The sequence below is a fragment of the Chroicocephalus ridibundus genome, chromosome 13 (genome assembly GCF_963924245.1).
Source record: "Chroicocephalus ridibundus chromosome 13, bChrRid1.1, whole genome shotgun sequence".
NCBI classification, from domain to species: Eukaryota; Metazoa; Chordata; class Aves; order Charadriiformes; family Laridae; genus Chroicocephalus; species Chroicocephalus ridibundus.
Window position 1 is genome coordinate 4,178,332 of NC_086296.1, and position 25,145 is coordinate 4,203,476.

Genomic DNA, 25,145 nt, shown 5'->3' on the forward strand with positions numbered 1-25,145 from the left:
AATAAATATACTTACAGGGAAACTGGCAGAGAGTTAGCTTGAAGAGCTATTTTAAAGGCTGTGTTTTGCCAGTTAACAACTAGAGTGCTACAGAAGAAGAATAAGTGGTTTTTCTTGGATAATTCTTTAGTCGGTGCTCAGAAAAGTGTTGATCAGTTGTGGCAGGAGCTAGATTGTTATGACTGTATACGTTTCATGTGGAGCAGGAGAACTTAAAATTGTAAATGCATAGTGAATCTCAAATGATTTCTTTATGTAAAAGACTGTTTGGGTCTAAGAAACTGCTTTCAATGTATTTACCACCATACAATTATTAAAACAGTTTCGTTTATACTTAAATTTAGGCTCCTAATTTTCCTGGTTTGGAAACCAGGGAGAGCATCTGTCACTTGTTTTAGTGTCCAGCCCAGCCTAAACCATGACACTGTCTTTAATTTTTAAGTTATTCTCCTTAGTTTAATAACCTGTGAAACTGTTTGTATCGATCGATGCTGAATGTGTGCGATTATGAGGCCATCCTTATATACAACTTCTTAAAGCAACTTCTAAATGCTGCAAAATGTAGCTTAAATGAATTTCCATATTGATTTATTTGAAGTCCTAAATAGAAATCTGCCTTGTTTGCTGCCTGTTACGAATTTTTAATGTTGTGAAGAAATACATGTTTGTGTTGGATTTTTCTGTTTAATATTTCAGCTGCGAACACTAGCTGTGGGCTGCCACTGAAAGTATTAAGAAAGACTCCGATATACACATGCGGAACATACTTGGTGATGTTGGTCCCACCCCCAGGTGGATCAGGCAGTTCTGCAACACGCTCACTCTTTGGGGGAACAAGTGCTTTGTCATCTTTAAAAAGTAAGTTGGAAACATTTGTGACAGATTTTAAGTCCTTGATTTTCTGAAATACGATAAACTTCTCAGAAATTTATTGGAGACTTTTTTCTATGTAGTTCTTGCTTCAAGCTTGGTGTTCAATATTTCGGATGGGCAGTTCACGAGCCGAGCAGATCTCATTGATGCTGCAGGAAGTTCACTTGGACGTGGTGCTCTAGTTCCAGGACTTGGTAAGAAGGACATCTTTTTTCTGGGAATATTTCAGAACTAGACATATCCAACCCTTAGATTCTAAATAATCTGTCTGGATTTTAATTTGCAGTAAGCAGCTCTGCAGTTGGTGGGATTTCATGTCTGTAGTGAAATTCTGTAAATTTAACATTTTTGAAAGTTCAGAATTCCCTGAAGGAACTTCCAGTATCTTGCCCTTGCAAGCCATTTGAAAGATGTAGACAAATGGGTTATTTTTTAACTTTAAGATATGGTAAAGTGTCTGTAATCCACTCATACCTTTCCTTTTACTGTTTTGGCCCTGCTAGTGTTAGTAGGCTTTAAGCTTTTCAGGAGATGAGTCTCTAAGCTTAATTTTTTTTTTTTAACACTTGCACCATACAGACTGTCAGTTTTATTAAAGCTATTATGTTTTTACCACAAGGCCTTCAAAACAAGTTTGAAGGTGTTTAATTGTCAATAGCTGTAGTAAAATAAATTTGGAACGTTTTTCCTTCTGCGTTTTCTAGGAGTTACTAGTATCTGATGCCAGACTCACCGATTTTTAGTTTGTGCACTGTGGCAGTGTAAGTTTGTGGGGGAATGATATGTACTTATAAATAATGAGCACTGGAGTATTTGCCTGAAACAGTTGCTGTTATACATTTACTTGAAACATCAAAAGGGATGTGCATTCGCTTCATTCCTTTACTAAGAAATCTCCTTCAAATGTTTTTCATTCTCATACTTTGTTATTAAATTGCTGTCATGTGACAGAACTTTTAAAGCTATAAAAATACTTTAGTCAGGTTTTCTAACAAACACTCTAAAATCTGATGTGTGAAATATTTTCCTTTTCTTAGGTGCCTGTTATGATACTATGAATAACATGATATGGACATGCTCTAATGATTATATTGATCAGTGGTGTAATCCTGGGAACCAGGCGTTCCATTGTGTCTGTCAGAGATTGGGAGTGAGTCATGTCATTACAGAGCCCAAAGGTGAGGTAAACCTACAAGTCAGCATTTTATACCAAGTGGAAGTGAAATGGACAATTATCGTAGAATTAAATACACAGAAACTATCTTCTGAAACTTTCTATTAAAAGTCGATATCATTCTTGAAAAGTTGTTTATATAAATATTAGTCATGGTTTGTCTTTGCTTTAAGAAAGGAAAAAGCAAAAGCGAGAAGTATTTGGAAGTTTCCAGATTCTTGCTACCTTTAGCATGTTAAAAAAGTGATGAGGGTAATTCTTTTGTTTATCGTGTTGGTGGATGTCCTGAAGTTAGAGGAGATGATGATGATATATTGCATTTTAGAAGCAAATGCTAATGCTATAGTCTGTGTTTGTAGACAGCACTTGAACTGCTTTTCTCCTCCTAGGGGATGCAACAACCACGAATGAGGTTATTAACCAGTTACTGCACCATGTTGGTGCCATGTGTATCCACCAACTCAACCTGCTTGCAGCCAGCAACAGTCTTCCCATAACAAATTTTTTGGGCAAACAACATCCAATTGAAGCACACCATCTCAGCAGTATTTGTGACATTATGGAGAAAGCTATGGTGAATGGAGATACCTGTATAATACGCTGCATCCTTGTTGTCTTTCAGGTACAAGGGCATCTTAATTGTACTTCACAATAAACACTAAAAAAAAAAAAAAAAAAGGCTGGTTTAGAATACAGGCAACCACTTGATTTTATTAGTTTTAATTTTTTCTCCATTGCATTTGACCTAGCAGTGGCTTTGTAGTATTTTATACAGCCATTTAAAAGTCCTAATTTAAATGTAATTGCCACCTTTACAGATTAAAATCAAATCCAGAGAGCTTACTTCCTTATTTCTTTCTCCCTTTCCTCTCAAGGGGATGGAAAAAGAGAAAGTGCATCTCTTCTTGAAAAAGTACTAGCCCAAATTTTGGAAATCCAAAGTCAATTTCTGACTCTGAGATTTCTAGTGATACATAGTTCGAGAAACTGACTACAGAAAATGAGTTAATGTGAACAATGTTTAAGTTTTTAATATTGTTGTGTTTAATTTTTCTTAGGTGGTTTTTAAATTTTTCTTCAGTCCACAAACTGAAAGAAACAGAGATATTGTTAGAAGGTCTGGCTTATTGCTTTGGCAGTTACTGATGGCACCAAGGGATCAGATTTGCTCTGAAATTCAGAAGGAGGTTTGCCTGGCTATTAGGTGAATATCTGTTTTGTCAAATTAAACTTAACTTAGATTTTAGATTATTTGAAAATGTTGTTACAGGTGAACATTCAAATTGTATTCAGCAGTTCGATTTAAAATTAACATGATGACATTTAGGTCAGCATAGTATGATAAAATTACTATGACTTGTATCTGTGGAAGAAGGGAAATACAATGTGTTTTTCATTATGACAATGAAATAACAGAGAGTAATTACTTCCCATACTTCATTTGTTGCTTTCTTTAGTGGTTTTTTTTAATGTTTATTATAATACAGTTGCTAAGTTTAAGCAAAGTCTCCTAAACAAAAGGAATGTAAGGGGAGGCAGAACGAATAATACTTGAGGAATGCTATGAGATTGAAGATACAGGAAGAACGCTGGCAGGGGGTAGTAAGACTGTCTGGAGAAAGCCAGGTTTATGTTTAGAAAACGGGAATCTCTTTTGGCAGAGGGGTGGGCGTTTGGTCTCTGGGCTGGTACACCAGGTCATCAAACACTTGCTTTAGCTCCACATCGTATTAGTTACTGCATCTCTTGAACCTGCTGCTGTGTAATTTCCTTTCTCTGGCTTGTCAAAATAGCAGAATGACTAAGTACGGGGAAGCGAGCAAAAAGTGTGATTGTGTATCACGAAAATGAGATAATGTAAATCTCAAGGACAAGGAACGCTGTCTCAAATGTCCCAAGTACAAATATAATCTGCTTTCAAGTGGGAAGTGCTCCAAAGGTTGAGAACAAAATCTTCTGAAACTCAACCTGTGTTTTTTTGTGTGTGAATCACGACATTCCAAATTTCAGTGACTTTATGCAGCTCTAAGTGAAGAAGAACAGCACATCTTTAGTATGATTATCTAGCATTTTCAGGGTCTTGATTTTTGACAGGGAAAAGTGTATCCTGTCAACTGTATGGACAGCTGCTGTACTTTTCACTTGTTTAACCCTATATCCTCCAATGACTTGTAAAAAAAATAAAATAAAAAAAATAAAAATCAGAGGTGGGTATTAGGTAATATCTCATTCCTCCTGTGTTCTCATTGGGGGACTCTGATACCAACAAAAACCTCAAACTTAGCTTGCAACGTGTGATAACTTTTCCTGATGTTTGTAGCATAAGTTGGTCAGCATGAGCCAGAGGGAGGGAAGCTGCAATGATCTTTGCTCTCAGTGTGAAGCTGAAAAACATACCAGTTTTCTTTTCTGAGAGTGTTATTTAAAAAGGAAAGAGAAAAAGAAAAGAAGAAAAAGTATGCATAATAGTTTCAGCACTTCAGTCAGTCACGAAGTACTCCTTTTAAGTTATTGTGATCTTCTATCTTGATGTGGTAATTCAAGTACAAAGGACAAAGTTCATCACAAGTTAGAGGGGAAAAATATCTCCACAAGGAGCATTTATGCATAGCTGTGTTGTTTCCAAAATGCTAGTTCTAGAATCTTCTGCTTAGCTTAAGCTAAGACTTCTATAAGGAGTCACTCTTTAATAAGCATAAAACTGTAACAGTATTGGCTTCTTGATTACTGTCTCCTGCATTTTTCATTGTTCTTATCCCAGATAAGCCATAGCTCTTACCCCATCACGAGTTGAGTCGTTCTCTAAGCCTTCATCCCTTTTTTTTTTTTCTCTGACATCATCTGTTTCCTGAAAAAAAATTAGTCTTCTGTCATGTATACAAGTGATTAATGTGGAGTTTCTCAGAGGGAAGCAAACAGCTCTTGAAGATTGCTTTGGGACCTAAACAATAAAATATGCTTGATTACAAGAGATTTCTGGAGAAAACAGCTGCATTTTGACTAATGCAAATGTTAAAATATGGAGGATGCTTTTCTAAGTTCGAAGAAGCTATTACATAGTCATTCTAAATGTTACATCATATACTAAACTGAGATTCTGTGATGCCATTTTTTACGTGTCCGTTGAAATTATTTTCTTCACTTCTAAATACATTCATTAATACGTGGTTTTATTTTTTCTTTAGCTCTGGTTTAAATATCCTGTATCCTGGGGAAGCAGAAATCAATAATTTGTTGAAATTGGTCTTAACTGAAGGTGAGAACGTCTTACTGACATGTGAGAGTGTGTTTTTTCTAACTGAAAACAAAAAGTGAAAATACTTCTCAACCTCTGGAGGGAGAACAGTTCAGAATATTGAGCGCTAGTCTGCTTTAAACTTCTCCTATTCTAGGAAATTATAGAATGCTTCAAATTCTGAAGCCGCCTTCTGAATGCCTATGGTCAAGCATATGTAAGGTGTAGAAAAGGAAAATCTGTCTCGATTGGGCAGCAATTTGAAATCAAAAAGGATTAAAGTTCTCTTTGTCAGTATTGGTAATGCTTCTTGTCCAGGTTGTGTTTTAGAACACCTAGTTAGCAGTTAGTGTTAACCACAGCAATTACACAGTAACCAGAAGTAATTGTAGTCCTTAGTGAAAGAGTAATAATCTACTTGCATTCACCATGAAATGGGAGTCTGGGCTTAGAAGCAGCTGATGCACAGTAATTTGTTACTTCATAGGAACATGTTTGTGCGTCAGAGTCTTTGGAATTTAAAACAGTGCTATGTGCAGAGTAAGTTTTAACAGCCTGTAATATCAACAGGGAATCAGGTTACACTGTAAATATAGTAATTTCTGAGAAGTAGCATATATTAAGCAAGATATTGGAGGAAATAAAAATAATTCTGTAAAATGCTGTTTTGCAAAAGTTTTTGCATTCCATTTTAGGAGAGAGAAACAGAGGTCTCTCTCAACTTCGTGACGTTATCCTGACTAATTTAGCTGAACAGCTTCAGAACAACAGATTTGGAAGTGAAGATGATGATCATTATAGGTAAAATGCAACAACATGCTCCCCCTCCTCCTCAATTATAATGTATGTTTCTGTTATTTGCTTTAGGTAAACTTGTGTAAAATTCTGCTGAAATTGCTTGTTATCTTACTGGCAGCGTGACCTGAAATACTATCTTTGTGTCCATAGTGGGTGGAATTTCATTAGGGCAAGGGAGAGGGAGGTTTGACATTTTAGGGGAAACTTTGGAGACTTCCGTACACAGACTTCGTTTTGGATTCCCTGCTACTTACCATCGTTATGGTAAATGTGGATGTTAATTCATAACTACAATATTATGACATTGTTCTCCATATCACCACATTAGGTGACTTTTCAGCAGCAAAACTGTCAATCTCAAGTGCCTGTTCAAGTTGAGTATTTTTTTAGGAGTCATTAGATGTCATAAATCTACATCAATGCAGTCCAGGAAATCACTGGGGATCTGTTGTATTGATTGTTGTTAAACATGTGAGGCTTAGTTTTCTTTATGTCTGAATCTCTAAAGTTGAACAGATACTTGTTTTGGTTTCACATAGTTTGTGATACAGCTTGCAGAGACATTTGAGATGAGCTATACAAAATACACCATAACTAGACTATTAATATTTAACATCTTTCTTGCATTTTTTCAAGACTAAATGATGAGCTGTTGCACTACATTCTCAAGATTGTTGTCCGAGAATCTTGTGTCTTAATCACCAAGTGCCAAACTGTATCTAAAGATGATTTTCAAAGGCTTCTTTCAACTGTGCCTGTAAGTGAAATGTATTTTGATAAAAGTATATTTGCCTTTGGTGGCTTTTCCTCCTTAAATCCATCATCTTCACTGAATATATAGAGGTGAAACTTTTATAGTTGTGTGTCTTAAAAAATACAGGAAAAGAATGTCTTTTGTTTATGTTGTTCAGGGAAGGAAGAAATATTTCGTGCAGCAAAGTAAATCATACAGTAACGATAAAACAGGTTTATATGTGGTTATATTTTTCCAATTGCTCTGGCAGGTGTTTAAAGGAAGTTTGTGTATCTCCATCTTCAAAGCATTACAATGACTTAAAAACAAAATATTAACTCTTTCTACAGTTGTGTATAATGATTCATACAATCAGAAAGGATTATCATTTACAGAAAAAAACTGAGTGAAAGTTGACATTATTTAATGGTAAAAGAATGAATAGGTGTTTTCAGCAGGGCCAGCTCCCTGATCTGGCTGGTGGCAAAGGCGGGTGAGCTTGCATGCAGGCACTGGGGAGGGCACACGAAGTCATGGCCTGCGCTGCCAGCACCTTCAGGAATGTGAATTAAATTTAGCTTTATGGTGGCATTATCTTTCAAGAATTAGTTAATGTTACAGTACTTGAGTATTGCTATAGTGGTACATATTTGAATAAAATGGTGCTGCTTCTTTATATGTCTTGCAAATTACATCACAAAATTCAGTGTTTTTCAACCAGTTTCTTCTCATAAATATCTATTAACAAGCTTGTGTTAAATCAGCAAAAAAATATTTCAGTTCAAGGGAAATTATTTTTTGCTTTTGCTTGTCGTCTTTCTCAACTCAAGTACGAGGATTGCCTGAATCAAGGTTGATTAAAGGGTTTAGATAATGTAAAGTGTGCTTATTTATGTTAAAGGCTGCATCTTCGTGTCTGCGGTATCTGATGGCTGTACAGAACCACCTCCTCAGTAACACTATTTTGATTAAACCTGATGAAAATGATGACAGTGACAGCTCCTTGCAGGGAGAGACATTGAAGGTACAGGTAAACACCAAGTTTTATTCTAGTATGGCTCTCTTCAGTCAGTGTTCCTGTGACACCTCTTGTTTCTGCAGCGCATTCTACTTACACTGTTTTGTTGGTTCGTTTCCTCTTGATATAGTTAAATTACCATAGGCAGTTTTTTCCTGTTCTCCAGCTAAAGTCTGCAATTGTTGTGTGTTCAGTATTGCAGCTTGGGTTCTGTGTTGTCAGTGAGAGCAGATACTTCTTTTCCTAAATATACATATAATGAGGCTTTAAAATGCATTTTAATTAATGTGTGCTAGTAAGAAAATTCATGTGCCAGGAATCCTTTCTGGATGCATTACCCTCCCATTTTCTCTTTTCCAAATCATTTAGGTGGTCCTTGAAAAAAAATATTTTTCAGTTTTAAGTCGGAAAGGGTTTTCTCGTTTGACTTATCTGGTGTCTGCTTTTTCACAATTTTAACTTATAAAGCTTACGTAGAACCACCTACATCTGTTGTCTGAAATAGTGTGAATAATGTTTGTGGCAAGGAAACTGTTAGAGGACAACGTTTGCGAACAGTGTTTGTTTTGTTAGTGTAAGGCTTATTAAAATGGTGTCGTTTCGTATTACTGCTGGAATAGTCTTTAATGAACTCATAGAAGCCAGATTTGTCCTGGCGCACAGGCTGTATTCTCATAGTAGTTTTTGTAACAGTAATGATTCTTCTATAGTGGTATTGACTTCTGAATTTCTGGTATTGTTTGTTAAGCTGGTTTTGTCTGCTACTGTTTGAGACTTTGTGTGCTTGTAATCTGTTGCAGTTGAAAGCTATTTGTTCAGGCTCATTGAGTAAATGCTAAATATTGTAGTACTTTTCTTGTCTCACTATTCACCCATGTTTTCATTGTTCAGTTTCTCTCTCTACAGTGATCCTCATACGTGCTAGGACATTCTGTCACCAATGCTGTACCTTGGCTGGCTGACAGCTCTCTCTCCTGTGCTGGACTTGGGGATTCCTTCCCTCTAGAAACTGGATGTGCATCCTGTAAAACATGCACCTAGTTTCTCCCAGCACTTTGGGGCTTAGCATTAATCAAATTTAAGTCTTGGATGAATCTACTGCTGCAGGCCTGCCAGGTCACATTATCATTATTTTAATTTGGAAATCCATCGTTTTGTTCTGTTGTCCTTTTTTTTGTATTCTCTAAGAATGTAAGTATCCTGTAACTCTCTTTGTGCCTAGGAGCTAAAGACCAGCATTTTGTCTCTTGCTACACAAATTCTGACTGGATGTGATGAAGTATTAGAAATGCTGCAACAAGTCACTACAGCACTAATAAACAGTGACATTTCTGATAGAGAGCAAAGGTAAGACAAGTATGAGTATGCTACAGTAAACTGTTGCTTGTTGTGGCTTATTGTGCAAGTACAGTTAGCATTACGTATTCTTTATAACTTCATACTGAAGCTTTGAATGGGATGTAGACACAAGCTGTGAACCTTTTCTCTCATTGAACAAACACCTCTCTCTCCCAGTTGTGTTTCAGGTTTTGGTTTCTACGCTTTCTGTGCCTGCAAGATTACTTTTGTTTATTGACAATACGCAATTCCTTTGGGATATTTTCAGATGGGTTTTATGCTCAAATATATCTTTGTAGATAGAGATTCTTTTAAAGTACTTTGAGCTACGTGTGCTAGGAGCCTGATACACATGCTGAACAAATACATTCGTGTTTGATGCGGACTTTAATCCCCTGCCCATGGGAGTTTATAATTTTCTAAGTAATTATTGAACTCTTGAGTTACTGTCTTGTCTACCATTGTTTAGTAAGAATTGACAGCAAAGACTAGGATGCTTTGGAGAGATTGTAATATTTTCAAGATAGTAAGGTTTTGTTTGGTTTTTTTTAAATATAATGCGAGTGTTTGCTGAATTTTGAACTGCCTACTTACACAGTTTGTTACAAGATTAAACAGATGACTAAAACTGGTAGGGATACTCCATGAAAATAATTGTTACTATATAAACCTTGACTCTCTTTACAGACTAAAAGGCCTGGAGCAAATTACAAAGGCTACTATGCTTGGTCATCTGCTTCCCGTCCTACTGACATCTCTGATGCATCCAAATTTGCAGACTCTAACTATGGCTGATGCCTTGATGCCTCAGCTGGTGCAGCTGGTTCTTTACACAAGTCAGGTACAGTCTTTCTGTCAGCGGTTGTCTACAAAGCAAAAAAGATGTGGCATGCATGTTCTAAAATGCTGTAGATCTTGGTTAACTTTCTGCGGTAAGTGATTCACAGACCATAGTTTAAGAATTGCTCAACAGCTACAGCAGCTGATAATGCTGAATATTAAACCTGACTTGGTACAACAGCTACTAAGTCATGATTTATTGTCAATGACAACATGTACAGTGTGATTTTTAATATATTTCAATAACAAGATCTTAAAATGATGTACTGTTTGCACGTTTCTAACGCTGTATATTTTGTGCCGCAGACTGCACTGCTGCTTAAAACTCAGTCTCCAGTTTTCTCAGAACTGAACAGTTCCCCCAGTAGTGCGTCAGAACAGAAAGGGAAGCTGCTATCTGATGAGAGGTGATTTTTCTTTACATTTGTGTCTCTTCATGGGATAAAATATCTTGGCTGTAATGTTCATTTGACCATTGCTGTGGGATAAATCTTAAAACAGCAATCTTGGTTTTTTCTTTATTTTTTTTTTAAGGCAAAGCTGTAATGGTTTGTAACACTGTCTTAGAGATATATAAGCCTTTACAAAAGGCAATTAGTTCTAAAATTAGACTGCATATAAAATGAAATGATTAACATCTTCAGGTTGTTTGCACAGGGTGTGGTTTGTTTTGTTTTTTCCCTCACCTGAAACATTAGGAATTGATTCTAAATCTTCCTCTTACAATAAATTGGGCTAAGGAGGACCATCATGATTAAATTGCTCTGGCAGCATGAGATACGGTATTAAAACTATTGGAAAGATATTAATGGTTTCATTTACATAGAAATATAATGCTTTCTAAGTCCTTGTGTCTCAGCATTTAAATCTTGTGTCTCAGCTCAAAGTTACACATCTTCTGCTTAGAAACAGAAACACGCAGCTAAATTAAATAAAAAATGCCTATCATAGCTGTTTGTAGTGTTAAACAACTTGTGATAATGTGTAATATACTGTGTTAAAACCCTGAAGGATTTATTTTCAATCCTCCTCCAAATTATAAACTTCAGTGGAATATTAGGCATATTGTTTTATGACAGTATAATCGGTTTTGGGTGCTGTCCCAGGAGGGAAGGGTTTTTTTATGCTACCAGTTGTGCATTAGAATCCATATATAGTACCGTTTACTTTTTTGTGGTGGTACTTAGCTTGTTTACCATCATTTGCCAAGTGGAAAGCGTGGGGAAAAGTTCAGATTTTACAGATTAGAGATTGGCATAGTTATTTCCTCTGTATAGAGTTCACACTACTTAAGTTCTGCATGTTATGCCTAAAACAAAGAGTCAATACTTTGTGTTGCTATGTATCAATACTGAGAGGTGATTTTAAGTGCTTTATAGTTTGATGTGTGAATATATAGTAGCAATCTACATGTTGAATTTTAGGACTAATTTTTCACTCTAATTTCAGAATGCTGGAAGAGAAAGAAGAGCCAGGTTTTCTTACGGGTTTAAAAATCCCTGCTCCCTGGGCTGCTGGGAAGACTGTAGAAACAGTTCACCCCGTCAGGGATAACTATAAATTTAAAGAAACTGTACACATTCCAGGAGCCCGCTGTTTATATCTTAGATTTGACAACAGATGTTCTTCACAATATGATTATGATAAGGTAAGCAAGCGCCAACTCGGAAATTCTTTTTTTTGTATATATTCCGTCAGCAGTATTTCCCATTTTCATCTTTTCTACCCCTTGTCTTTCATGACATCTTATTTCCAGTGATCAGGATAATGCAGGAGGTTTTTAATGACAGGATCTTATTTAGTGTATGCTGTAATGTCCCAGTCTACTTACTTAAAGGCTGTAAAGTACAGGGACGCAGAGAGGCTATTTCTTGTGTGGCACAAGTGTGAATAACTTTTTTGAAAAGAATTCTTGAGTTTCATCTTCTGTTACGTGTACGTTCAATATGTTATGTTAAATGTACAAAGAGTTGACATGAAAGGCAGGAAGATGAAAATAAGTGGTTCATGTTTAATTTCTATTATTCTTGAAGAAACAATCCAAAAAGACTGTATACTTAATTCCTCTTTTGTATTGTTTCAGAGCATAACATCCAGCGATTGTTTCAGTGTTTAAATCCTATCAGTTATGAGGATCTCTTGTTAAGAGTCAGGCTCTGTTAATTAGGAAGTTTTCTGAAAAGATGTCAGGAGTAGTGGTAGTTATGAAATAGGAGAAATGTAGTAGGCTCCAGAGGTGTGGGGTTTGGGGCCAGGGGAGTTTGTTGTGTTTGTTCATACCAACTCTTCCTTTTTTCTTTTTTTTTTTCTTAATAGTTCATTTCATGGTGACTCAGATCAGCAGAGTTTGTTTAAACTGGGCAGAACTGGAAGGGTTACTTTTCCCTCCTCCCCCTGATGATAAATGGCTTGTTTACATGGATTAATATCAACAAGTATTTTCAATTTCAAGAGCACAACTGATAGTGCTTATTTACGTTGTATAATCAGAGCTACTTGTGCTGCTTACTAATTGTTGCCATATGTTCGTCAACATAAAGCAAGTCCTGCGATACTCACTCCCACTAGTTAGTTATAAGCATCTTTAATATTAGTGTCACCCATTGCTGGTTAAACTCCTCCAGAAAACTTTGGGCCTTGGCATGTTCCTGCTGAAGTCACTGACAAATTATTAACTTTGATGGGAGCAGGAGTAATCCATTTATTAGTAGAGAGGCGGTACGTTCTAGTTATCCCAGCATGAGGACTAGAAGTTAGGATTTCTCCTGGCTTCTACTCCCAGTTCTGCTGCTGACTTGCTGTGTGACCTTGGGGGCGAGTCACTCAATTTCCTCTCTGCCTCAGTTTCCCCATCTGTAAAATGGGGATAATAATACTTGCCTACTCACCTCACAGGGCTGTTGTGAGGATTTGTTAATGTTGATAAAGCGCTTTGAAAATATAAAGCGCGGTGTAAGTGCTAAGTATTATTATTATTATTAGATTTTCTTGTTTTTCTCTTACAGTCTAACAGTGTATTTTATGTTTTGAAGTTGGTGATCTATGCTGGTCCTAACACAAACAGTAGGAAGGTTGCTGAGTATGGAGGCAATACACTGGGATATGGCAGCCGTAGTGTCTTAGGAACTGGTTGGCCGAAAGACTTAGTAAAGGTACAGTATTATAATCCAACAATATTTCGTGTAGAAAAATCCCCTTTGGAAACCATGCTGAGTCCATCTTAATCCTTATAGCAATGAAGTCCAAGCTTTTAAGTGTACGGTTGGAGATCACTTCATAAGTGGGCTGTTATGTCCTTGGGGGATAACTTTAAACTCTGTGTTATGTGTAAGGCTTCTCTTTGAGTTTATCTTGTTTTGTTATGTCTTACTGGAATGCGTTATCGGTATGTTTCAGTCCTGGAATCTAATGGCACAACTGGTCTCATAAGTATATCTTCCTAGGAGAAATTCTTGTGCAGTCTGGGGCTGTGCATATTTTCTTAAGGTCTGTGGGCATGACTGCATTTTTTTAGCACTAGCCCACAAATATAACAAGTAGTAAATGTAGCAGTTTTCCAACCATTTGTGTTGAGTTTTAAAATTACTTTAGATGCTTTTGGCAGTAAAGCTAAGACAGAAGAATCCCTTACACTTCATGAAACTTCAGTATTTCAGTAATTTTGCAGTATGTTCCCTCAGATTGTATGCAGTATGATTTTTTTTTTCTTATGTGTTTGTGCTGCTATACTATCCCACACTAAAACGGGGCTTATGTGTATAACAAAACGATTTCAAAAAGGAAAACAAGAAGTAATAAACGGGAAAGCAGTTTCGACAAGCACTCCATTGTTCATAATTAATGGAATGTCATTGATTTTATTTTTTTTGTCAGACAGATTTTTATACTGTTCTTTCAGCAAAATCTTGTATTAATGTGTTGACATTCTTATTTAAGAGCTTGTCTGTCTTCTATCAGGAAAAGAAGTGTTGATTATTGCTTGGTTTTTTTGCAGACAAATAATGAAAGCGTTTTGATTAAAATTAAGGCTAAGTAACACAGACTGATATATTCTGGTTTTGATTCTACAACTACAGTGGTGGCTTTTGTTTTACTATAGTTAGCCAGCAGCAAAATTGAAATCAAATTGTCCACTAAAAGATATCCTTACAAAAAGGGAAAAATCTTAAATCGGAGTATATAATTGGAGTTAAAAATACTATTTAGATAACTGTCATTAAAAACATTAATCCATAAAATAAGTCACTTTTATGAGAAGCCTGTTTGTTTGCCTCAATTCTTAAATGTATCTCTTTTTTTTTTTTTTTTTTTTTTCCCCCTCCTCTCCATCAAAATTTTAAGGTGGAAGGAGATACAGTCACCTTCTCCTTTGAAATGCGGAGTGGTCGTGAGCACAACACTCCAGACAAAGCTATGTGGGGCTTTGCTTGCACTGTTCGAGCACAGGTACTCAAACATGACAGATTCCATGGGATAGGTTCAGCTTCGATTTATCTTCTGTTACACACTTCAGATCAAATGGAATTGTACTTCAAATTTGGAAGTTAACATTTGAAGTCTAAAACAGTAATAAGATTATTTATTTTGGCAATAAGACAAATCATCTTTTTCCAATGTAAAGGACCTAAGTTTTAGACGCTTGGCTTCCTTAGCTAGAGATAGCCTGTGGCATGGTCTGTAGCATGCTTAGGGGTTTATTCAGGTAGTTATTATCAAATATGTCTTACCTAGCTCTCGTCATTGGCACTGGACTTGGATGAAGTCCCTTTAAATCTCACTTGCTGCTTGTAGATCAGGATTTCTTTGAATAGATGGCTATCTCGTAACAACCTGGAAATTGGAGATCTAATGAGGGATTAATGATTCCAGCCTATAAAGAAGAGTGGGAAGGGACACTGGGATCAAACAAAAGGAAACTTGAATCCCAGTACCAGGAAGCTAGGACTAGGTCTGCGAGATGATAGATCTGCAGGCCAGAAAATGACTGAACCAAAAATAACTTTTCGTTTTCTTTCTTGGTTCAGGAAAATAATGTTTAAATCCTTTGTTTTTTGTCTTGAGGTGTTCTTACATATTGCTTTAAATTGTTAAAGCATTTTTTCAGTATACCTCTGTGTAAGAGACGTATGAGAGCTATATATATCTTTATATATAAGATTATATATAAAAATATAAAATCTCCTATCTTGAAATATGTTGGGGAAGGACTTCATGATTGTTTGATTAGTGCAACTTATCACTATTCCTACTACAGGAGTCTTCAGAGGACGTGTCAGGAGGCTTGCCATTCTTAGTTGACCTGGCACTTGGCCTTTCTGTGTTAGCTTGTTCTATGCTGCGAATATTATACAATGGACCAGAAATTACCAAAGATGAAGAAACCTGTCAAGAGCTGTTAAGATCTAAACTATTACAAAGGTAAAAACCCAATATTTAATCTAAGTTTCCTTGTGTGGGTGTTTTTTTTTCTGAGGGTAGGTGACTTTTGTGCTCAGGCCTCATATTTTAAGGTGGTTGTTTTGTTAACTTATCCTGCAGAGTTTGTTCAGCGCTTTTGCGTTGCCTAAAACTAAGGAAATATTCTCTAGAATAGAGGGTTTCTTTAGAGTAAGTAGGGGAGGATTGGGCTAGGTATGCTTGGTACCAGCCACACTTAATATGTAGCCCTTAATATGTAGCCTGTCTTTCTGATGTGTTGCTGACTAATGTGTCTTTCTGAATGAGGGAGAAGAGTTAGGAAAAAACCAAATATTTGAAAATCTTTTTCTTCTGTTTTTATTTATTTTTCCAGGTGCCAGTGGCAGGTGGAAGCAAATGGTGTAATATCTCCAGCCCTTACACCAAGTCCTTCTCCATTGCCTCTTACTATAGATGAAGATAGAGAATTTACATATCCTTCTGATGTTCTTGTGCCTCCTGTTGGACACTATTTTGATTTGCCTAGGATTAGGCTGCCTCCAGGAATCATGATAAAACTCAGGGAAATTTCTGGACGTGCTCGGCCTCAATTTAGGCCCAGTATTAAGTAAGTAGTTGTTGTTTTTGCTCTATTTTTCCAATTTGACTTTTAATTTTTGTAATGTTTGGTGCCGAAGTGAGCAAGCTAAAAAAGCAATGAATAAGGGTGCGGCATGCGTGTCATCTACAATGGTATGCATTTAATATTCTGTAAATACTTGTTTGTGAATGCAGCATCCTAGCAAATTGTAAATATGAATTGTCAAAGTTTGTCCATTATTCTTGCTTAATCAGTTTGGCTTTACCTATAACCCTAGGGAAGTGATTCAGCCAGAAGTAATGGAGGAGATGGTAGTTTCATGTGTGATTAAACATTTGAATTTGGTTGATGCACTCCAGTCCCTGATAAATTTCCAATATCAGGAAGAACATGCCGAAGAATATGATTTACTTTGTAAAATTATGGGAGAGACCTTTAAGAAGCTAAATGCCATGGAGAGACAATTGCAGGTAAAACTAAAATTACACAAAATAGAAGGTCCTTTTTGGGAATAAAGGTGTATTATCAACATTTTAGAAACATAGAAATACAAAATGTACTCAGATTTCTTCTTTTAAGATCTCATCTACTCCTTAAGACGAACAACTGCAATAAGTGTTATTTTTTTGTCTCTTTATTAGAGTGTGGCTGAGCTGGAACAGAAATGGCAGAATGAGGTAGATGACGCCATGCATGGGAAGCTGGAGAACAATGTCCCATTCTTTTATGATTATCACTTCAATGAGGTAAGCGTTGTGGCTGCTGTGGGTGCTCCTGCTTCATGCTGCGCTCTCAATCAAACATGTTCATCCTTTTCCTTCACTTTGTTTAGAGCAAGATGAAAGAACTAGAACTTCTGTGTTCAATGAAAGAAGTTTCTTTTGACGGAAGTGATCTTGAGAATGTGGTCCTGGCATTAAGGTTAGTAGCTGGCTGTGGAGGGTATCATTTAGGCAAGGTACTTAAAAGACAGGGAAGTTTTAAGCAGCTGTGGAATTCCACTGAGTTCCAAAAGTAGGTATGCGGGGTTAAAGTTGCATACGTACATAAAAGCTTATTGAAGCAGGTACTTGAATCTCATTGTACCCTGTGATACTTAATGATGTGAAATAGAAGCTGGCACTAAATGTTTGAAAAAGTTTTATGTCTAATTCCATTAAAGGCTAATAGACCTATAGAAAGAAAACAATCTTCAGGGGCAGGAACATTCAGATCAACTTCTAACGAGGGATGCAAATACTTTAAAACTTAATTTTCCCATCTGTCTAGCAATATCTGATTAAATCATTAGAAACATTTGTGCTAAATATATTAATATTAGTACTTACAGTTACGAGTACTTACTAACAAATCACTTGTTTATTTCTTTAATTTTTTTCTGCTTTCTACCTTGTTGGCATAGAATAGATTGATGCTATATGTCTTCTTTAAAATAACCTTTCTCACAGTAACACTTTATTTCAGAAGGCATTAAAACATAATTGAGTTTGCTTCTTTTATTTTTCTTTCATAATCTTAGGGAGAAGTTTTTTCAAGAGGTGAATTCACTGATACAGAAGACCTCTCATCCCCTAGCAAAAACAAAAACATTAGTTAAGAGCTTGATGAACAGAGCAGAGCTGTTATTACATGTCACCATTGCAGCACAGTCTGGTATCACAAGAAGTATATCTGGTACCCCTGCAGAGACACCAGGTATATATCTCATTACCAGCATTGTTCTTTTTCCTAAAGGTAGAATTTATTCCCTGTCTCTTATTTTCCCTCTTTCACTTCAATTAAAATGAAACCTTTTTTTTTTTTTTTTTACTTTTTCAAATTAAATAAATTCTCTTACAGTAAATGAAGTTGAGTCTGTTTTCTGGCAGTCATAATGATGGTAGATTAAGGTCTGAGTAATAATATGTGTAATTTAAACTTTAGTCTCCTGAATTAGTGGGGGGAAAATATGCTTAGCGCAGTCAAAACAAAACTAACTTGAAACAATACCTGAAAACAGGAAAGTCCTCAGAATGGAGTTGCAAGTTCTTGCTTAGACTGTGTTTTCCCCACCCTGTGTTATAGCTTTCATTGAAATGTCCACAGTGATTTTAAAAACAGTTTGTAAATAACCTCCTACACCAGGAGTGACATTCTTTCATATTGTATAACGTTGCAGCCTGCAAATCAGCATCCGAAACAAAAGTGATATCTCACGCAGTCCGCCAGCCTGTCTTCCTTCGCAGTATGTCAGCACCATCTGACTTAGAAATGATTGGTAACGAAGATATCGAGTTTGCTAGATCAAGTCAAAGGTACACAAGGGTTTATTCCACTAAGCTGTTTTACAATAATGTGGCCTGTGTTGTTAAAATCATCATAAACTTTGCAAGCATAGGACTTTGTTTGGGTTTTTTCCATGGGATGAGGTTAGAGCTGCCAGGTGTAATTATCCTGTATTCTCGTAGGCGCCGTCATGTTACCAGCCATAGAAGTAGCTCTTTCACTCTTCTCCAGTCTCTGACCATTGAGGACAGCAGAGATAAACCCACATACAGCGTCTTACTGGGGCAACTATTCGCTTTCATCGGAACAAATCCTGACCAAGCGGTATGTCACTTGAAACGTGCTAAATAATTATGTTTTCAAGTTCAAACTTTCACAAAGAAGGGAAGTGCCTTGCTTGTGTCTCATTAACAAAACCAACCAAACAAAATCTCCTAGGTATCCAGCAGCAGTTTTCTGCTGGCGGCTCAGACAAGGTGGCGTCGTGGGAATACAAGGAAGCAAGCCCTGGTGCATATGAGAGAGTTGCTGACGGCAGCTGTTCGGGTTGGTGGTGTGACGCATCTTGTAGGCCCGGTGACCATGGTACTTCAGGGAGGACCAAGGTTTGTATATTTCTCTGAAAACAATTAAATGTTTTGGTCTCTGTAGAAGATAGTAAATTGCTTTGTGCAAAGAAAAACTGAGAAGTGACTAGCTGTGAGGGCTCAAGTTTGCAGGACAAAGCTTGCGAGAACCAGTTTGGCCCTTGTGGGATAAAAAGGCAGAAACTTCTAAGAAATGCTTCTATTTTGCAGTAGATCAGCTTTCCTTTTGCACTGGGATGACGTGTCCACAAATATGTATCTTACTTTCCTGACTTAATTCTAAATTCATGTTAATTAGGTATTAGTGGTTCATTTCGCTGATAGTAATACTGTCATCTAAATTTTGATAAATATTTTGTAAGTACTTTGTTTGTAGTTAAATTTCAGTTTACCATGTCTGAGGTAAAACTACCATACTATCTTGTTTAAGTATGTTTCATGTTAAAGCATTAAGTGACTTGCAGTTTTGCTTCTAAATCTTCCTTGAGTAATTCTTAATATGTGCTGATTTTTTTTTTTTAAGCTATATTTGGAAGTTTGTTCATTTTATTTAACCTAGAAAGCCTACCATTTCAAATATTTAACTGCCAACAGAATTGAAGAGCTCACGTGTGGCGGGATGGTGGAACAAGTCCAGGAAGCTTTTGGAGAGACTATGACGTCTGTGGTCTCGCTGTGTGCTCGCTACCCCATTGCTTGTGCAAATAGCATTGGCCTCTTGTGCACTATACCTTACACAAGGTATGAAAGTATTCTTTCAGAAAGGGAAGGAGGGCATCCACAGCTGTCCTTAGTAGGTTTTGCCTTAAGGGAAAGCATTATAATAGTATAAATAATACTCCCTTTATTCATAACAAGGAGCATCTCAGAACATTCTGTTAAATTTTCTCAGAATACAGAATTTCATCTGGGGAGGGCAAGGGAGAGACAGAACCATCTTTCTGCAGATTGAAGTAATTAATTGCTGAGTTAACAGCAAGTCCTGGATTTTCATTCTGTCTTTTGTTATCAACTGAAAAGTTACTGAAGTAAAATCTGAATTTCTCTTCCTGTACAGGAGCGAAGAGAAGTGTTTGGTACGTAGTGGCCTGGTGCAACTTATGGACCGGCTTTGCAGTTTAAGCAGCCAGACAGAATCCAGTTCGAATGAAAAACAGACTAAGAAACAGAAGGTGGCCACCATGGCTTGGGCTGCCTTCCAGGTGCTAGCCAATCGCTGTGTGGAATGGGAGAAAGAAGAAGGTAGGAACACTGCCAGATGTATTTCCAGTGCGTGCTTTAGAATTGCTCAAGTGCCTGAGAAGTGGTTTAAATGGATCTAAAATAGGGCATTCACTCACCATGGCTTCAATACTGTGTGGGTTCTAAAGAATGCACAAGTAGATACAAAAATAAGTTGATTTTCTTCTTGGTTTTTTATTTATTTTTAATTGTAACTTTTTTCATCCTCATGGGGGTGTTTATGTCGCAGATAACTTCAAGTCTGCCACTTGGTTCTGTCTAGATATAACCAGAGAATTCAAAGACCCGCATTTCTGCTGTGATAGGACTCACCCATGACATACATAAACTTGCAGACACGTTGCTATTGGCTAATGAGGCATAGATGTTGTAGTAGATTTTACTTTTAATAAAAGACATTTTATATATAAAAAATATTTTTGTCTTGCTATAGCAAAACTTTTACTGTTTGCAACTTATGGGTAAGGAATTTGTAGATGTGTACATTTGGTTTTGTTAATTACAGTTGTGTATTCTTGCATTACTTTTAAAGGTGGTTCAACAGAAGCTGTTCACTCTGGTCTGGCTCGCCAGGTCTCCAGCCTTCTTACCAACCATCTCGCACGAGCTACGGAGTGTTGTGGCAATCAAGCTGCAGGAAATGACGCACTTCAGGATGTTCTCAGTCTTCTTAATGACCTCTCAAGGTACTAGGCCTTTATCTCTGGAGTATTTTTTTTCTATGTATGAAAGCAGATGGGGGTGGGAATTTTCTTTACGGTGTTGAAGGTAAGATAATTTCGAAAGCCATTCTAAAATTTGATTGTAAACTGACCATTACTCAATCTTAGTGTTTAATCAGAGCTATCAGGTTATGTAAGAATTCTTACAGATAAGGTTTTGTCAGACGTTGACATTTTTTTTTTAAATTACATCTTGTCAACAATAACTTAATTTGTTTTTAATTCAAAAAACATCATGGAACAATCAATTTTTTTATTTTCTAATGGAAGTTACCTGTTTTTTTCCCTCTCAGGAGTCACATAGGTAAAGCAATCCTGAGTCAGCCAGCCTGCGTGTCCAAGCTTCTGTCACTTCTCTTGGATCAGCGTCCTTCTCCAAAGTTGGTCCTTATAATCCTCCAGTTGTGTCGTGCTGCGTTGCCTCTCATGAGCGTTGAGGACTGTGGAAATGTGGAATTGCCTCCCTGGAGTTACTCGGTCCCCTCTCTGAACAGTGAACAGGATGATCCCAGTGACCCAGCCTCCAAGATTGCCTCTCTGTTGCTGGCAAAACTGGCGGATTATGTAGTACCAGGTACCAGCATCTTTTTGGCGTTGTGCTAATTTGAGAAATTGCCAAGCAAGTCATGTTTCTGCAAGGAGCTTTAGTATTTTTAGCAAGCTCAAGTAGGAAAAGGTATATGATATGTCAGTGTTGAAAGATGGGATATGTCTGACTTTCCATCCTCCTCTTAATTTAACTCTTTTCAGACTAAGGTGCGTGTCACAGCTCTGTGGTTTGTTTTTTCTCTTTTCTACTTCAAGGATGCCAGACAGTTCTTTCTCCAACTGCCTCTGAGCCGGATACTACTTTAGCAAAAGCCAGCCCTAAAAACTCCATAAAAGGTGATAAAGATCCTGGAGAAGAAAGCGAGGCAGTGGATGGTAAACTCTCTATTTTTATTCATAAACGGGAAGACCAGTCATCCCATGAAGTCCTTCAGCCATTACTAAGGTAATCTTAACTCACTGGATTGGAATTAGCAACCAATTTCACCAGTACCCTGTCTTCTTTTTTTTTTTTTTAGTGCTACAGCTGTAGAAAAATGCATCCTAGACATACTAGTAAATGGGAAAGCAAAACGTCTTCCCAGTTTGTTGTGTTTTACTTGCAAAATATTAAGATAATGCAAAAATAGCGTATAGGGCTGATGCTTAGCATACTGTTACCTTGATAAAAATGCATACCACTATACTGAATTCATGGTGAGGCAGCAGCAGAAAGAATCTAAATCTCAATGCTTCCTTGACTTGGCTGTTTTGTAGAAGACAACTTAGCAATGATGAGAGCAGCGAAGATGAAATGGAGCATACAGATATATAAAAGGATATGTAGTGTGATGTTTTGGTTCTGGCGTCCATGTAAGACATTAGCAAAGGAACTTAAAAACATCTTAATCTGTCTGAAAACAATCACATGAAAAATTAGCTACTTCATGATACTCCATCATAAAAAACTGAATGTATCTTGTTATGGTATTACAGACTATGTACGACTAACAAATAGAACTATCAAAGCAAAATGGCTTTAAAAGCTTAGCTTTTAATAATGCGTACACTGGATAATAATTTGCTATTACAGCTTCTTTAGTATTAGTACCCATCTGGACTTTGTGATCTCTGAATGTCAAACAACAAACGTTATTGCCTCTTGCATTTTGTACTATTTATTTAATCTTCCCCCACTCCAAGTTGGTTTTGAACCCATGCCCCAGAAATGATGTTAAAAAGTAGAGCTGTTGGGTGTTCTTCGGTGAAAGGTTAACTCGGAGCCCTCAGGCATTTGTGTTCAGTAAAAGCCAGTTTCATGATACTACTTTTTGAGGGGGGAATGGTTAAATTGCTATGCAAATAACTACATTCAATAGTATTAAATTCCTCTTGTACAGTGCAATTGTGTATGTCCTTAACTATCAAGTATTTCTATTATTGTTAAGCAATTAGGTTGCAAGGGTTGCTTTCAAATAATTTAGAAACATGCATAATATTAAATTGGACTGTATAGTTCAGATAGTTTTTTCCACCAATGAAAACAAAGCTTTTTTTTATTTTCACTGTAATAGTAGCTCAGAAGGTCGTCCATTCCGCCTAGGAACTGGAGCCAATATGGAGAAAGTAGTGAAAATGGATCGAGACATGACAAAAGTAAGAAAAGGAATAACTAAAGAATTATTCAACATCGTTAAAATCAGTGGGCAGTCAAAATTCTTGTTTTTTACTGATGTTAAATCCCATTAACAAATGGGATTTAACATAGGATTTAAATCCCATTAACAAATGGGATTTAAATGTTGCTTAATTTACAGAACTGTTCAGAAAGATAACTTTATATGTAATGTTAGCATTATATAGTTATTGATGTAAATACAAGGATAAATAATGAAAAATAATTTCAGCTAAGGCTTCTTCCAACCGTTGTAGCTCATGTTTAAGCCACTTTAGTCTCTTTCCTGAAGTGTTTAATGCATATTAATAGTACGAATTTTAAACCACATATTTAAATTGAATTTTCTTGTATATTTTCAGACATGTTCTTGAGTATTTGCACCAGTAATACTCATGTGTGGCTTTTTGATCAGAGAATAGAAACTATACTGTTAAGCTAAGAACAGAATATTAAAGGCAATGAATGCACATTGATCCCTGATCTTTTTGTAGATGAGAAAAAGCAACAGAAAGAATTTGTCTTATGACTGTGACTAATACATATACGGGAGGATGTTTTGATGTGTTCTCGGTACTTTTACATACGCAGAGGGAGGAGAGTTAAATGCGTCACGTAGTGTGGCCAAATAGAGCTATCATTAGTATTTGTCTTCTATGGCAATTTTATTTTCAGAGCGGCTGCTGTGAAGTTATTACAGAAGAAGCTGCTGCAGCCCTTCGAAAGGCAACTAAGTGGGCGCAGTCTGGTCTAATAGTTAGTGTTGGGCCACCCATAGAAACTGTCAATCCAGAAACTACCAGTGGGTTGTCTACTGGGGACAAAAAGAAGACCGCCCAAACATCTATTTGCAGAGAGAGGAATTCTGAGCTTGCCAGGTAGGTCACTACAACTCTGTACTTAGAGTATAGACAGTATACCAGTATTTGTAGCGCTCTAGAAAAAATATCTCGGTTTTCATAAACATCCCTTTTTTGTGCTGTATATTGTTGTTGACAATTGAAGCTTTTTCTCCTTTTCTTGTTCTGAAATGAACGGGCAAATCGCTTTCTTCTGTATAGGACGGATCCTGTGAGGCCGTTCATTAGTGGTCATGTTGCAAACAGCATGGCAGCAGAGGTGATCGCTTTGCTACATAGCTTGTTGATGGCACCAGAATCAAATGCAGCTCAGATATGGACAACAACTGCTGAAAAAGTAAGCAAACAGAAGATAAAGCATCAAGTTCTACACCAAGCATGTATTGAGTAGTTAAGATGACTTAATTATTAGCAAATTCCTAAGCTATTCCCTTCCAATTTACCACTTCCAGCACTTCAAACAGGGATGTGTAACTGCACAGAAGCAGCCCTTTCTGATGTCTTAGGGTGGAATAAATAATCAAAAATTACCCAGCACTAGAGAATGTGTTGTCATTCTATAATTAACCTGTCATTCTTTTCAGTAATTAATAACGTTGGTTTTTTTAGGGACTTATCTTGCCTTTGCCAGGTAGTTATTCTACCTTTGCTATTCAGTCCTCTTTGGCGTTTAGACCCTCTGAGGGTCTGAAGTGTTGGCTGGAAAATATAGCGCATTGCTTTTATGTTCCTCTGAATCCTGTAGCTCCTAATCTATTGCTTAGGCTAAATCCTTGAGTGAAGACTCTTGCTAAGATTTTATATGTAACTGTGATTCTAAAAGTTATTAGGGAATGGAGCTGGCTTTGATGGTGTTCACACTTCAGAGAACTTAGAATATTCGGAGTTATGTAATTCTCTTCAAGAACAAAAATAATTCTTCTGAGACTGTGTGTGGGCTGGAGGCTTGGGGCGTTGGTTTTTGTTTGAATTGTGCTTTGAAGTCATTCTCTGGTATTTTTGCTTCTGTCTTCAGGTTCTGTCTCGGGCTCTGATGTACATTCCACAACTCGGGAAATATGCAGAGAGTATTTTGGAGAATGGGAGTAGCAGCGGAAGGAAACTTGCCAAACTTCAAAGAATTGCTCGGCAAGCAGTAGCTGCCCTTTGTGCTCTGGGTGGCTTTAAGGAGACTATCAAAATAGGTTCTGAAGTTCAGGTAATTCAGCGCTTTTCACATTTTATGTCTTAAACGAGAATTGGTGCTTTCGTCGATGTTT

General features: G+C 36.9%; 1 protein-coding gene across 4 annotated transcripts in view; it reads left to right on the forward strand.

Moving 5' to 3' along the window:
• HECTD4 (HECT domain E3 ubiquitin protein ligase 4) overlaps window positions 1–25,145 on the forward strand; it is a 77,097-nt gene that overhangs the window by 22,357 nt on the left and 29,595 nt on the right. The window contains exons 9-41 of one of the 4 annotated variants that reach the window (XM_063350953.1): window positions 697–858; window positions 954–1,067; window positions 1,911–2,051; window positions 2,437–2,669; window positions 3,106–3,251; window positions 5,233–5,303; window positions 5,978–6,083; window positions 6,717–6,837; window positions 7,715–7,843; window positions 9,054–9,178; window positions 9,857–10,010; window positions 10,316–10,416; window positions 11,459–11,657; window positions 13,015–13,161; window positions 14,351–14,455; window positions 15,264–15,427; window positions 15,801–16,034; window positions 16,285–16,477; window positions 16,649–16,753; window positions 16,840–16,928; window positions 17,527–17,702; window positions 18,166–18,301; window positions 18,455–18,596; window positions 18,711–18,877; window positions 19,454–19,600; window positions 19,917–20,101; window positions 20,634–20,787; window positions 21,117–21,397; window positions 21,628–21,817; window positions 22,926–23,007; window positions 23,702–23,904; window positions 24,088–24,223; window positions 24,902–25,084. In XM_063350953.1, coding sequence (XP_063207023.1) covers window positions 697–858; window positions 954–1,067; window positions 1,911–2,051; window positions 2,437–2,669; window positions 3,106–3,251; window positions 5,233–5,303; window positions 5,978–6,083; window positions 6,717–6,837; window positions 7,715–7,843; window positions 9,054–9,178; window positions 9,857–10,010; window positions 10,316–10,416; window positions 11,459–11,657; window positions 13,015–13,161; window positions 14,351–14,455; window positions 15,264–15,427; window positions 15,801–16,034; window positions 16,285–16,477; window positions 16,649–16,753; window positions 16,840–16,928; window positions 17,527–17,702; window positions 18,166–18,301; window positions 18,455–18,596; window positions 18,711–18,877; window positions 19,454–19,600; window positions 19,917–20,101; window positions 20,634–20,787; window positions 21,117–21,397; window positions 21,628–21,817; window positions 22,926–23,007; window positions 23,702–23,904; window positions 24,088–24,223; window positions 24,902–25,084 — 5,021 coding nt within the window. The remainder of the gene's footprint in view (window positions 1–696; window positions 859–953; window positions 1,068–1,910; window positions 2,052–2,436; window positions 2,670–3,105; window positions 3,252–5,232; window positions 5,304–5,977; window positions 6,084–6,716; window positions 6,838–7,714; window positions 7,844–9,053; window positions 9,179–9,856; window positions 10,011–10,315; window positions 10,417–11,458; window positions 11,658–13,014; window positions 13,162–14,350; window positions 14,456–15,263; window positions 15,428–15,800; window positions 16,035–16,284; window positions 16,478–16,648; window positions 16,754–16,839; window positions 16,929–17,526; window positions 17,703–18,165; window positions 18,302–18,454; window positions 18,597–18,710; window positions 18,878–19,453; window positions 19,601–19,916; window positions 20,102–20,633; window positions 20,788–21,116; window positions 21,398–21,627; window positions 21,818–22,925; window positions 23,008–23,701; window positions 23,905–24,087; window positions 24,224–24,901; window positions 25,085–25,145) is intronic. The other 3 variants (XM_063350955.1, XM_063350954.1, XM_063350956.1) reach the window with 3 other exon arrangements.